At 46.0% G+C, this 12244-nt stretch overlaps 1 protein-coding gene across 1 annotated transcript in view; it reads left to right on the top strand.

Annotated features, from left to right (window-relative positions):
- Positions 1-12244, top strand: part of LOC142286541 (eosinophil peroxidase-like) — a 30943-nt gene that overhangs the window by 6357 nt on the left and 12342 nt on the right. Inside the window, exons 5-8 of the mRNA XM_075333369.1 lie at positions 83-212; positions 1458-1664; positions 9576-9897; positions 11186-11346. Of these exons, the coding sequence (XP_075189484.1) occupies positions 83-212; positions 1458-1664; positions 9576-9897; positions 11186-11346 (820 nt within the window). The remainder of the gene's footprint in view (positions 1-82; positions 213-1457; positions 1665-9575; positions 9898-11185; positions 11347-12244) is intronic.

A 12244-nucleotide genomic window follows, 5' to 3' on the forward strand; every position in this document is an offset into this window, starting at 1 on the left:
ACAGAAAAATATTACCTATGTGAGTTCAATATACAGTATAATTCAATAAAACTGACATTTTGCTTCATTCACTTGTGTTCAGGAGATTTCCGAACTTTGGAGTGTCCAATAGGCCATACACACGCTTGCTACCAGCCCAGTATGAGGATGGGAGAGGGCTCCCTCAAGGCTGGACAGAAGATCGTAGGATCAATGGTTTCCGTTTACCTCTGGTGAGTATACAGACTATATATGGTTAGGGTCATGTATGTTACATGTAAGCCACCAAGTAGAGTTGAGCGAATATCGAAATATTCATGTTCGCAATACTTGTAACAAATACTGTGTAATACTCGCGTATATGTTCTGAATAGCGAGCACAATACAAGTCAAAAGGAAATGTGAGTAATTTCCTGTAGGATTCCAACAGAAAATTACTCGCATTTCCCACTGACTTGCATTGCACACACTATTCGGAACGAATACGCGAATATTACACAGTAGTCGTTACGAGCATCTCGAACACAAATATTTCGATACTCGCTCAACTCTACCACCAACGTAATATTCTGATGTCTACATAACAAATGTCATGGGGTACATTTTGTTTACATTAAATGAAATGGTTACTGTCCATTCAGACACTTGATCTCATTTATTAGGTAACATGGTAAATGGACAAACTACAATCATTTTAATTAAAAGCTATGTTGTTTTATCCTGGAAAAATCAATTTAAAGCGTCAGGCACTACCTTTCCCTCTTTTGCCGAATTTGCTGTCTACTGCCTGTTGTGAAGTGTAATCTGTCTACCAGCAGAGACACAGATTACAGCTATTATGGGTGGATGTTTGTCTACCTGTATAATGTAGGAACAGGTATTCAGTTTGGGGCAGACAAATTATTGGACAATGGCTTGAACTGAGGGAAAGGAAGTTGCAGCACCTATAATGATAGAAGAATAAGGGCATGTGCGCACGTCTGCGTTCTATTCTGCAGTGTTTAAGTCACTGCATGTGTGTTTCAAAAGAAAGCCAAAAAGCTGCGTTTTGAATGCATTGTGAATCCAGAATTCTTGCAGAATTCATGCGCTCTGGATGCTTGCTCTGCCATAGTCAGAGTGGGAAAAGCATCCGGAATGCACAAAAGAAGTGACATGTTCCTTTTTAGAATGCAGCGTTTTGGCAAAATATTTCAGTATCCAAAACGCTGCGTTCTAAAATGCAACGTGTGGATGGAATTTGCACAATCTTCATAGATTGTGCTGGGGACGCAGGATGCATGCTTTTACGCTGCAGTGCAATACGCAGCATAAAAGCATGCACAACGCAACACAGCCTATAGATGAACTGCTCACTCAAAAAGAGTAGATGGCAGGATTCATAGCCTGGTAATTAGACTGAACATATTACATTGCTTTTTTTTACCTAAGTCCTCATTCACATTTACTACTTCTGAAGCAGTGCTGTTGTATTGCAGGCAAGAGCTGTATCGAATCAGATTATCCAATTCCCGGAGCGACAACAGACCCTGGACAAACAGCGGTCTCTCATGTTCATGCAGTGGGGACAGTGGATTGATCATGACCTTGACCTGGCACCAGAAACACCAGCAAGATCAACCTTTCTAAGAGGCATTGACTGCGATCACAGCTGCGCCCGGGAGCCACCATGCTACCCACTAAGGGTAACCTTCATTTAAAATTATCTATAATTTATATAAGTAATGTATATTTACATTACATTAAAATGGAGGCAATAAGAATAGATAAAAAATACACAAAGATTAGGGTCAGTGGGGATAACGCATTGATGATAAATACAGACCTCTGTTTACCAGCCGCACTGCACAGACATGAACAGTCAATTAGAACACTGCTGATTTGTGGTAAACCGCGTGTTGGCACTGCTTTCAACTGAGCTGTTACCTCTACATGTGTCTCTGCCCTATGGGGTAATTTACCCCAGCCTATCAGAGGCACTAAATAACCACTGATTAGCTACATGTCTGCAGTCGTTTCATGAAAAAATAGACAGCTGCACTCTGTAACCTTAAAGCATGCAAACATTAAATAAGGGAATTATTGAACCGTATTACTGCTATTGAAAATAGAAAAATTGGCCACTTTATGTGTTAAGTATCTTGATTTTTGACAGCCCAGCAACCAGTGACAAGGCGTATCTCTTTGCTGGGTCCGTATCATAATATGGCCACATTATGCTCTAAGTATCTAAATTTTTCTATTTTCAGTAGCAACAATGCAGGCCCATTATTCCCTTATTTAATGTGTGCATGCTTCAGTACTACAGAGTGCAGCTGTCTATTTTTTAGTTTATTGTATTTACGGTTTGTACCTGTTCACATTTGTCTGTTAGGATGTGCAGATTAGTGATGAGCGAGCATGCTTGTCACTACTCGGTACTCGCACGAGTATCGCTGTACTCGGGCTGCTCGGCGGGGAACGAGTAATCTCGCGATACTCGTGCTGTACTCGTGGTCTTCATTTCTGCATGTTGGCGCTCTTTTGAGAGCCAGCCCTCATGCAGGGATTGGCTGGCAGACCACTGCAATGCCACAGCCCTGTTAGTTGTGGAATTGCAGTGATTGGCCGGCCTGCACAGCGTGACCGAGCCTTTATATCGGCCGGCGCGCTGTGCTCTGCTCACAGCTATCTAGACAGTGAGTGCAGGGAGAGTGTCGCTGATTCAGGGAAAGCTTTGCGGCCCTTTATAGCTTTTTCAGTTGCAGGGCTGCAAACAGTGTGACCAAAAGTCCTTCTCAGGACTATTCTAGTTGTATACAGGCAGGCAGGGTATAGCCAGGTCGGAGTACAGTAGCAGAGTCCTTCTCAGGACTATTGTTGCTATATACAGGCAGGGTATAGCCAGGTCTGAATACAGGCTAGTGACCAAAAGAGTCCTTGTCAGGACTATTGTACCAGTATACAGGCAGGCAGGCAGGCAGGGTAGTGGTGACCGTATACCAGCCTTCATCATATCTGGGGCTGGTGTACACAGTGTAAAACAGTCCAGATAGTGTCTGACTTGTCTGTAATTGTCGCTCCCCAAAAAAACCTGTTAGGTTCTTATTGCGTCCGTGCTTGGTTTTTAAAACCGCACGTGTGTGCCTGTTGGTGGCAGCGTACAGGTGCACTTGTGTGCAATTTCCACAAACTTTGATATAACGCACAAGTAGTGAATATACACGTCAGCAGTGCACAGCATTGCAAAATGCGCAAGGGCATTGGCAAGGAACAAGGAAGTGGACGTGATGGTGGTGCAGGCAGAGGCCGAGGTCGTGGGCAAGCTCTAATTTCGCCACAACAAAGGGCCACATCTAGTCGCTCGCACGTCCTGTCCCAAATTCTTGGGGACCGCAGCAGTACACCGCTCTTGAACCAAGACCAGTGTCAACAGGTTGTTAGTTGGATAGCAGATAATGCTTCCAGTCAGATTGGCACCACCACAAACACTCTGTCTTCCACACGGTCAAGTGTCAGTAGCCGTGATACTGCACCGCACATTTCTGAACCTGATCCTCCTTCCTACCACCAGGCTGAGTACACGTCCTCCTCGGACATTAATGATCCCACACTTGGACACTCGGAAGAGCTGTTCACGTTTCCATTCACACATTCTGGCCTCTCGCCAGCTCATATTGAAGTGGGTCATGAGGAGATCGTCTGTATAGATGGCCAAATATTTGAGCAGCCACGTTCTCACGAAGTTGGCAATGCGTCTCAACAAGTGGTGGACGATGATGAGACACAATTGTCAGCAAGTCAGGAGGAGGAGCAGGGTGCGGAAGAGGAAGACGACGTGGTGGATGATCCAGTAACTGACCCAACCTGGCAGGAGGATATGCAGAGCGAGGACAGCAGTGCACAGGGGGAGGGAGGCGTAGCATCACAACAGGCAGTAAGAAGCAGGGTGGTGGCCCCAGGCAGAAGTCAGGCAACCGTTCCCCGGAACAACACGACGACACAAGGTGCCTGTACAAATGTTAGGTCTTCCCGAGTCTGGCAGTTTTTTAAGTTGGATCCAGATGATTCAAAAAAGGCCATTTGCAACACCTGCCGTGCCAGCATCAGCAGGGGTACCAAAACTAGCAGCCTGACCACCACCAGCATGATCAGGCACATGTCAGCCAAGCACCCGACTTTGTGGGAAGTACAACAGAGTCGAGGAGCAGTGCTTGCTGATGTCACTGCTACGTCTTCGCTGGTTGTGCATGCGAGCCAATCCTCTGTCGATGCTGCCTGCGAACAAGCCTCCTCCACTCCTGCACCTGCAGTTGCCTACGCAGAAAGAACACCATCATCAAGCACGTCCTTGTCCCAGCGCAGCGTTCAGTTATCCATTCAGCAAACCTTTGAACGCAGGCGCAAATACACTGCCAACACCCCACATGCCACAGTTCTAAATGCTAACATTTCGCGACTGCTTGCGCTGGAAATGTTGCCTTTTAGGCTGGTGGAGACAGAAGCATTCCGTGACCTGATGGCGGCAGCTGTCCCACGTTACTCGGTCCCCAGCCGCCACTATTTCTCCCGGTGTGCCGTCCCCGCGTTGCATAACCACGTGTCACAAAACATCACACGTGCCCTGAACAACGCTGTTTCACCCAAGGTCCACCTAACCACAGACACGTGGACAAGTGCTTGTGGGCAAGGCCGCTACATCTCGTTGACGGCACACTGGGTTAATATTGTGGAAGCTGGGACCCAGTCTGAGCGAGGGACGGAACACGTCCTTCCCACACCAAGGTTTGCAGGCCCTACCTCAGTCAGTGTTTCACCCACACTCTACAGCTCCGGAATGTCATGCTCTTCAGCCTCCTCCTCCTCCTGCGCATCCTCATCCACTGTGCCCTCCACACCAGTCACAAGCTGGAAGCACTGCAGCACTGCCTCGGCGAAGCGGCAACAGGCTGTGCTGAAGCTAATCTGCATAGGTGACAAACCCCACAATGCAGAAGAGCTGTGGACAGCTCTGAAACACCAGGCAGATCACTGGCTCACACCTCTGAACCTAAAGCCAGGAAAGGTCGTGTGTGACAATGGCCGGAACCTGGTGGCGGCTTTGAGGCGAGGCCAGCTGACACATGTTCCATGCGTGGCCCATGTGCTCAACCTCGTGGTTCAGCGGTTTATAAAGTCATACCCAGAGCTGTCTGATCTGCTGGTAAAAGTTCGCCGCCTGTCTGCACATTTTCGAAAGTCACCTACTGCTTCAGCCGGCCTTGCCGGCTTTCAGCGCCGTTTGCATCTTCCGGCTCACAGACTGGTGTGTGATGTCCCCACGCGTTGGAATTCAACTCTGCACATGTTGGTCAGGATATGTGAGCAGAAGAGGGCAGTTGTTGAGTACCTAAATCACCTAAGCCGTCGGGAAATGGGTCAAACTCCACACATAACACCTGAGGAGTGGAGATGGATGTCAGACCTATGTACCATCCTCCAAAACTTTGAGGACTCCACCAAGATGGTGAGTGGTGATGACGCCATTATTAGCGTCACCATACCGCTACTCTGCCTTCTAAAACGGTCTCTGCTGAAAAACAAACATGATGCATTGCAGGCGGAGCGCGATGAGTTGCAGCAAGAAACAGTAGTGGGTGTGGGTGATAATACACAGCCCAGCCTCGTCTCATCACAACGTGCAGTGGAGGACTATGACGAGGAGGAGGATGAAGACATGGAGCAACTCTCCGGCCAAATTGAGGATATGACATGCACACCAGTCATATCCTCGGTTCAGCGTGGCTGGCCAGAGGACAGGGTAGATGAGGAGGAGGAGGAGGAGGAGGAGACAGCATGTTCAGTCATCTTGTTGGTCAGGCTACTGAAGTCCTGGCTGTTAAGAGTCTGGCGCACATGGCTGACTTTATGGTAAGCTGCCTGTCTCGTGACCCTCGCGTTAAGAACATCTTGGCCGACAATCATTACTGGTTGGTAACACTGTTAGACCCACGCTACAAGGAGAACTTTTTGTCTCTTATTCCCGTGGAGGAGAGGTCAACCAAAATGCAGCAGTTCCGGAAGGCCATACTCACGGAAGTAGGCAAAGCATTCCCCTCACAAAACGCTAGCGGCATAGGTCAGGAATCAGTGGACAACCGAGGCGTACAGCCGAGAGAGGCACAAGTCCAATCCGCTAGAGGTAGGGGAACAGTCTTTAAGATGTGGGACAGTTTTCTCAGCCCCTCACGTACCACAGCCCCTGAGGTGCGGGGTAGTGCCACAAGAAATCCTAAGTTTGCCCAGATGCTGAAGGAGTACCTTGCAGATCGAACAACTGTACTCCGACATTCCTCTGTGCCTTACAATTATTGGGTATCCAAGCTGGACACGTGGCATGAATTGGCTCTCTACGCCTTGGAAGTCCTGGCCTGCCCTGCCGCTAGCGTTTTGTCAGAGCGTGTTTTTAGTGCCGCAGGTGGAATCATTACAGATAAACGCACCCGCCTGTCAACTGAAAATGCTGACAGGCTGACTCTGATCAAGATGAACAAGGGTTGGATTGGGCCAGACTTCACCACACCACCAGCAAATGAGAGCGGAATTTAAAGTTTGCCATGTACCTCCACTCACCCATGGGTACACACTTCTGGACTTTGGATAATCGCTGGACTGCTCCTCCTTCTCCTCATGCGCCACCATGATGATGACCGTTACAAATTGCAATACTTAGGCCTTTGTTTCAGGTATACCCCCAGTGGTAAATTTTTTCGCCCATTCTTTGCAGAATGGACATTACAACGACAGGAGACCCGCTCCTTTGCAATGGGAACAATGTTTTGAGGCCCTCATGCACGTCTCTACCAAGGGACAACGTGGAGCCTCCCAATTTTTGGCTGCCCTGCCTAAGGGCTATACTATAATACACCCACTTCCTTAAAATGGACACTTAATGTTTTGAGGCCCTCATGCACGTCTCTACCCAGGGACAACGTGGAGCCTCCCAATTTTTGGCTGCCCTGCCTAAGGGCTATACTATAATACACCCACTTCCTTAAAATGGACACTTAATGTTTTGAGGCCCTCATGCACGTCTCTACCCAGGGACAACGTGGAGCCTCCCAATTTTTGGCTGCCCTGCCTAAGGGCTATACTATAATACACCCACTTCCTTAAAATGGACACTTAATGTTTTGAGGCCCTCATGCACGTCTCTACCCAGGGACAACGTGGAGCCTCCCAATTTTTGGCTGCCCTGCCTAAGGGCTATACTATAATACACCCACTTCCTTAAAATGGACACTTAATGTTTTGAGGCCCTCATGCACGTCTCTACCCAGGGACAACGTGGAGCCTCCCAATTTTTGGCTGCCCTGCCTAAGGGCTATACTATAATACACCCACTTCCTTAAAATGGACACTTAATGTTTTGAGGCCCTCATGCACGTCTCTACCCAGGGACAACGTGGAGCCTCCCAATTTTTGGCTGCCCTGCCTAAGGGCTATACTATAATACACCCACTTCCTTAAAATGGACACTTAATGTTTTGAGGCCCTCATGCACGTCTCTTCCCAGGGACAACGTGGAGCCTCCCAATTTTTGGCTGCCCTGGCAAAGGGCTATACTGAAATAGACCCACTTCCTTACAATGGGCACTTCAGGTTTACAGGCCATCATGCACGTCTCTATCCAGGGACAACGTGGAGCCTCCCAATTTTTGGCTGCCCTGGCAAAGGGCTATACTGAAATAGACCCACTTCCTTACAATGGGCACTTCAGGTTTACAGGCCATCATGCACGTCTCTATCCAGGGACAATGTGGAGCCTCCCAATTTTTGGCTGCCCTGGCAAAGGGCTATACTGAAATAGACCCACTTCCTTACAATGGGCACTTCAGGTTTACAGGCCATCATGCACGTCTCTATCCAGGGACAACGTGGAGCCTCCCAATTTTTGGCTGCCCTGGCAAAGGGCTATACTGAAATAGACCCACTTCCTTACAATGGGCACTTCAGGTTTACAGGCCATCATGCACGTCTCTATCCAGGGACAATGTGGAGCCTCCCAATTTTTGGCTGCCCTGGCAAAGGGCTATACTGAAATAGACCCACTTCCTTACAATGGGCACTTCAGGTTTACAGGCCATCATGCACATCTCTATCCAGGGACAACGTGGAGCCTCCCAATTTTTGGCTGCCCTGGCAAAGGGCTATACTGAAATAGACCCACTTCCTTACAATGGGCACTTCAGGTTTACAGGCCATCATGCACGTCTCTATCCAGGGACAATGTGGAGCCTCCCAATTTTTGGCTGCCCTGGCAAAGGGCTATACTGAAATAGACCCACTTCCTTACAATGGCCACTTCAGGTTTACAGGCCATCATGCACGTCTCTATCCAGGGACAATGTGGAGCCTCCCAATTTTTGGCTGCCCTGGCAAAGGGCTATACTGAAATAGACCCACTTCCTTACAATGGGCACTTCTGGTTTACAGGCCATCATGCACGTCTCTATCCAGGGACAACGTGGAGCCTCCCAATTTTTGCCTGCCCTGCCTAAGGGCTATACTACAATAGACCCACTTCCTTACAATGGGCACTTCAGGTTTACAGGCCCTCATGCACGTCTGTATGCAGGGGCATTGGTGAACCTCACAATTTTGGACTGCCCTGGCAAAGGAAAATACTACAAAGACTCACTTCCTCAAAATGGGCACATTAGACTCAAGAGGCCTTCATGTACGTCTCTTCTCAGGGACATCGGAGTGCCACACAATGTTTTCACGTAAAATCTTTCATGTATTAATCTCAAAAAGTAACATACACCAGCTCTATCTCACTATTGGGTATGTGCCCTTAACATTTCTGCCATGAAAAATCATTTTGGGGTCATTTTGGAAGGTTTTCTGGTGAGTCCGTAAAAATGGCGTGAAACGCGGACAAAATTGTTCACAGCTGTGACTTTTGAGTGATAAATGCTTCAAGGGGTCTTCCCCATGCTGTTGCCATGTCATTTGAGCACTCTTCTGAGACTTTTGTGACATTTTTAGGGTTTCTCCATGCTGCCGGGGGGTCATTTCACAAACATACTCGGGTCTCCCATAGGATAACATTGGGCTCGTTGCTCGGCCCGAGTACACGAGTATCTTGGGAGGCTCGGCCCGAGCTTCGAGCACCCGAGCTTTTTAGTACTCGCTCATCACTAGTGCAGATCAATTTTTTATTTCACATTGCAGTCGTTTAACTGTTTTCTTAGTAAGGGTCCGGTTCCACTTGCGAGGATAGGGTGGACTAGGGACAGCCCCCTTGTATTGTAACTAATTGGTCTTCATATTGGTTGTTATTTTTGTTTGTGGTGTTTTGTAAGAGGATTTCTCATTTTATTGATATATGAATAAACGTAATTTTAGGAGTTGTTTTTTTTCCCATTTATATTAGTTTGTTTGATCCTGCTTAAATCAATAGTCTCATCCTGGCTAATACATAGAAACATTCATTTTAGCATTGTGCTGACATCCTGGGGATATTTTAATTCATAGCAGAAATGTAACAAATTGCACCGTCCGTCATCATCATCACGAAAAATAAGCAGAAAATAAAATGTGACTGATATTCTATTATGTGTTTAACTCTGCAGATCCCGCCAAATGACCCTCGTATTGCTAACCGCAGTGACTGTATCCCCCTTTTCCGCTCAAGCCCTGCTTTTCAGCAAGGTTCACCTATACGCGAACAGATGAATGTTCTCACATCATATGTTGATGCCAGTCAAGTATATGGGAGCACTAATGAGTTGGCAAGCAGGCTGCGTAACAACACAAATCAACTGGGTTTGATGGCTGTTAATAAAAACTTTTTTGATAATGGCCGCCCCTACCTACCTTTTAGTACAAATGGAATTGAAGAAGATTTCTGTCGGCAGACTAATAAGACATCTGGTCTTCCATGCTTCTTAGCTGGTAAGCGGTGAATGATAAATGTATTATCATTTGTCTAATAATTTCCTGCTATTTTCTTGACTAAGGCCACATGCACACGTTGAACATTTGGTGAGTTTTTTACCTCAGTATTTTTAAGCCAAAACCAGCAGTGGGTAAAAAAAATGCAGAAGTGGTGCCCATGTTTCTATTATACTTTTCCTCTGATTATTCCACTCCTGGTTTTGACTCACAAATACTGAGGTAAAAAAACCCTCACCAAATACTCAGCATAAACATGTAACCAAAGGCCACGTGAACACGTTGAGTATTTGGTGACTTTTTAACTCAGTATTTGTAAGCCCAAATCAGGAGTGGGTAAAAAATGCTCATGTTTCTATTATACTTTTTGATTGTATCACTCCTGGTTTTGACTTACAAATAAATAATGAGGTAAAAAACTCACCAAATACCAACCTAAGGCCACGTGAACACGTTTAGTATTTGGTGACTTATTACCTCAGTATTCATGCGCCAAAACCAGGAGTGGTACAATCAAAAAATATAATAGAAACACAAGCATATTTTACCCACTCCTGATTTTGGCTTACAAATACTGACGTAAAACGTCACCAAATACTCAACATATTCATGTGGCCTTAGGCTACATGCTTACGCTGATTATTTGGTGAGTTTTTTACCTCAGTAATCAGCGGAAAAGTATAATAGAAACATGGGTACCACTTCTGTATAATTCACCCACTCCTGGTTTTGGCTTACTAATACGGAGGTAAAAAACTCACCAAATGTTCATTGTGTGCAAGTGGCCTTAAGGCTCCTTCACACAACAGTTTTTCTTTGGTACGTGTGACATGCATTATTTTTGTGGCAAGACCTTGGACCCATTACGGTCACTGTGTCTTTTCACGTGTCCTTATTTTTTGAGGATTGATTGTCAACCAAAAAAAGGACAGACCATATTCATATGTTATATTCCAAAGTTATGTTTTAATATCTCCATTTAGTGCTATTTGGTCATATTCACCAATGCAAGTCAATGGCCCCGTGAAAAGAAAAAAACAACGGACAGCACACAAATGTCAGCCATGTGCTGTCTGTATTTTACAGTTAAATGTGTAGGAGTCGCTAAGAATTTGTTTATTTTTTTCATGAGCAAAAATTATGCAACAAGGATGATAAGAACTGACACTCGAATATAATGTGGGTCCATCACACTGAATAAAAAAAAACACAGACTGTTTTTTAATGTAGCATTAAAAACAAAACTGACTTATGATAATAGTCTAAAATCTAGACTTTTTCACTCCAGGTGATGGCCGTGTCAGTGAGCAGCCAGGTTTAACTGCATTTCACACACTCTTCGTCAGAGAGCACAACCGTATAGCTGGAGAGTTACGCAGGATGAATCCAAGATGGAATGGCGAAACACTGTTCCAAGAAACCAGGAAAATACTTGGCGCCATCTCACAGGTGAGACTTTCTGTATTTATGGACAGCAGTTATTGTGTACAATGACCTCGGTTAATATGCTGCTGTCAGAAGGAACATGTAACATACAAAATGTTTTATAACAGAGTCCCACAGGAGTGGTAACCTTGCCCAGTGTATGACCCTAAGGGTGTGTGACTGTGTATCACAATTCAGGTGAATTTAAACAGGACCTGTCACTTATTATACATATGTCATTTTTTTTAGCCTGGGGCTGATGCCATTGTTCGTTTTTTTTATTTATAATTCTTTATTTTAAAGCTAAACTCGAATCAGTACAGGATATCTCCTGCTCCACACAGGGCATCAAATAATCATTATAGAAAAATTAACATTTAACAATGACATGCATAGTATCAGTCTGCTCACAAACACAGCTCTCGACCCCGCGCCTGCTCGAGTCTGACCCATTTTAAACTTTTTATAAACCAACCCAACAAAAAGAAGATAGAATACACAGCTGAAAGAAGATAGCAAAGCCAGAAAAAAGTTTAAAGCGAAGAAAGAGAGAAGGGAAAGGAAAAAAGAAAAGAGGGGGTGGGGTAGAAGAAGATGCGGAGAGGGGAGGAAGGGGGGAAAAGGAGGCAGGAGGGGGGGTGTTTCTCCGGAGCCTCACGACTGCCGCGGAACGGAGAACAGTCTAGTGTAGTCCGCCGAATAGGTGAACTCCAACCAGGGAAACCAAGTCCTATGGAACTCGTCCTGACGGTCATTGATAGAGGATGTCAGGTCCTCCATATGCATGAGATCGTTCATCCTTGAGACCCACTCTGTCAGTGTGGGGGGGGGGTAGTGGACTTCCAGCCAAGCGGAATGCAAGACCTGGCAGCCATGACCAGAAAGCCATTGTTCTCCTTAATGTGGCATTGTCTATTTTTTG

The sequence above is a fragment of the Anomaloglossus baeobatrachus genome, chromosome 2, assembly GCF_048569485.1.
Source record: "Anomaloglossus baeobatrachus isolate aAnoBae1 chromosome 2, aAnoBae1.hap1, whole genome shotgun sequence".
Classification (NCBI taxonomy): Eukaryota; Metazoa; Chordata; class Amphibia; order Anura; family Aromobatidae; genus Anomaloglossus; species Anomaloglossus baeobatrachus.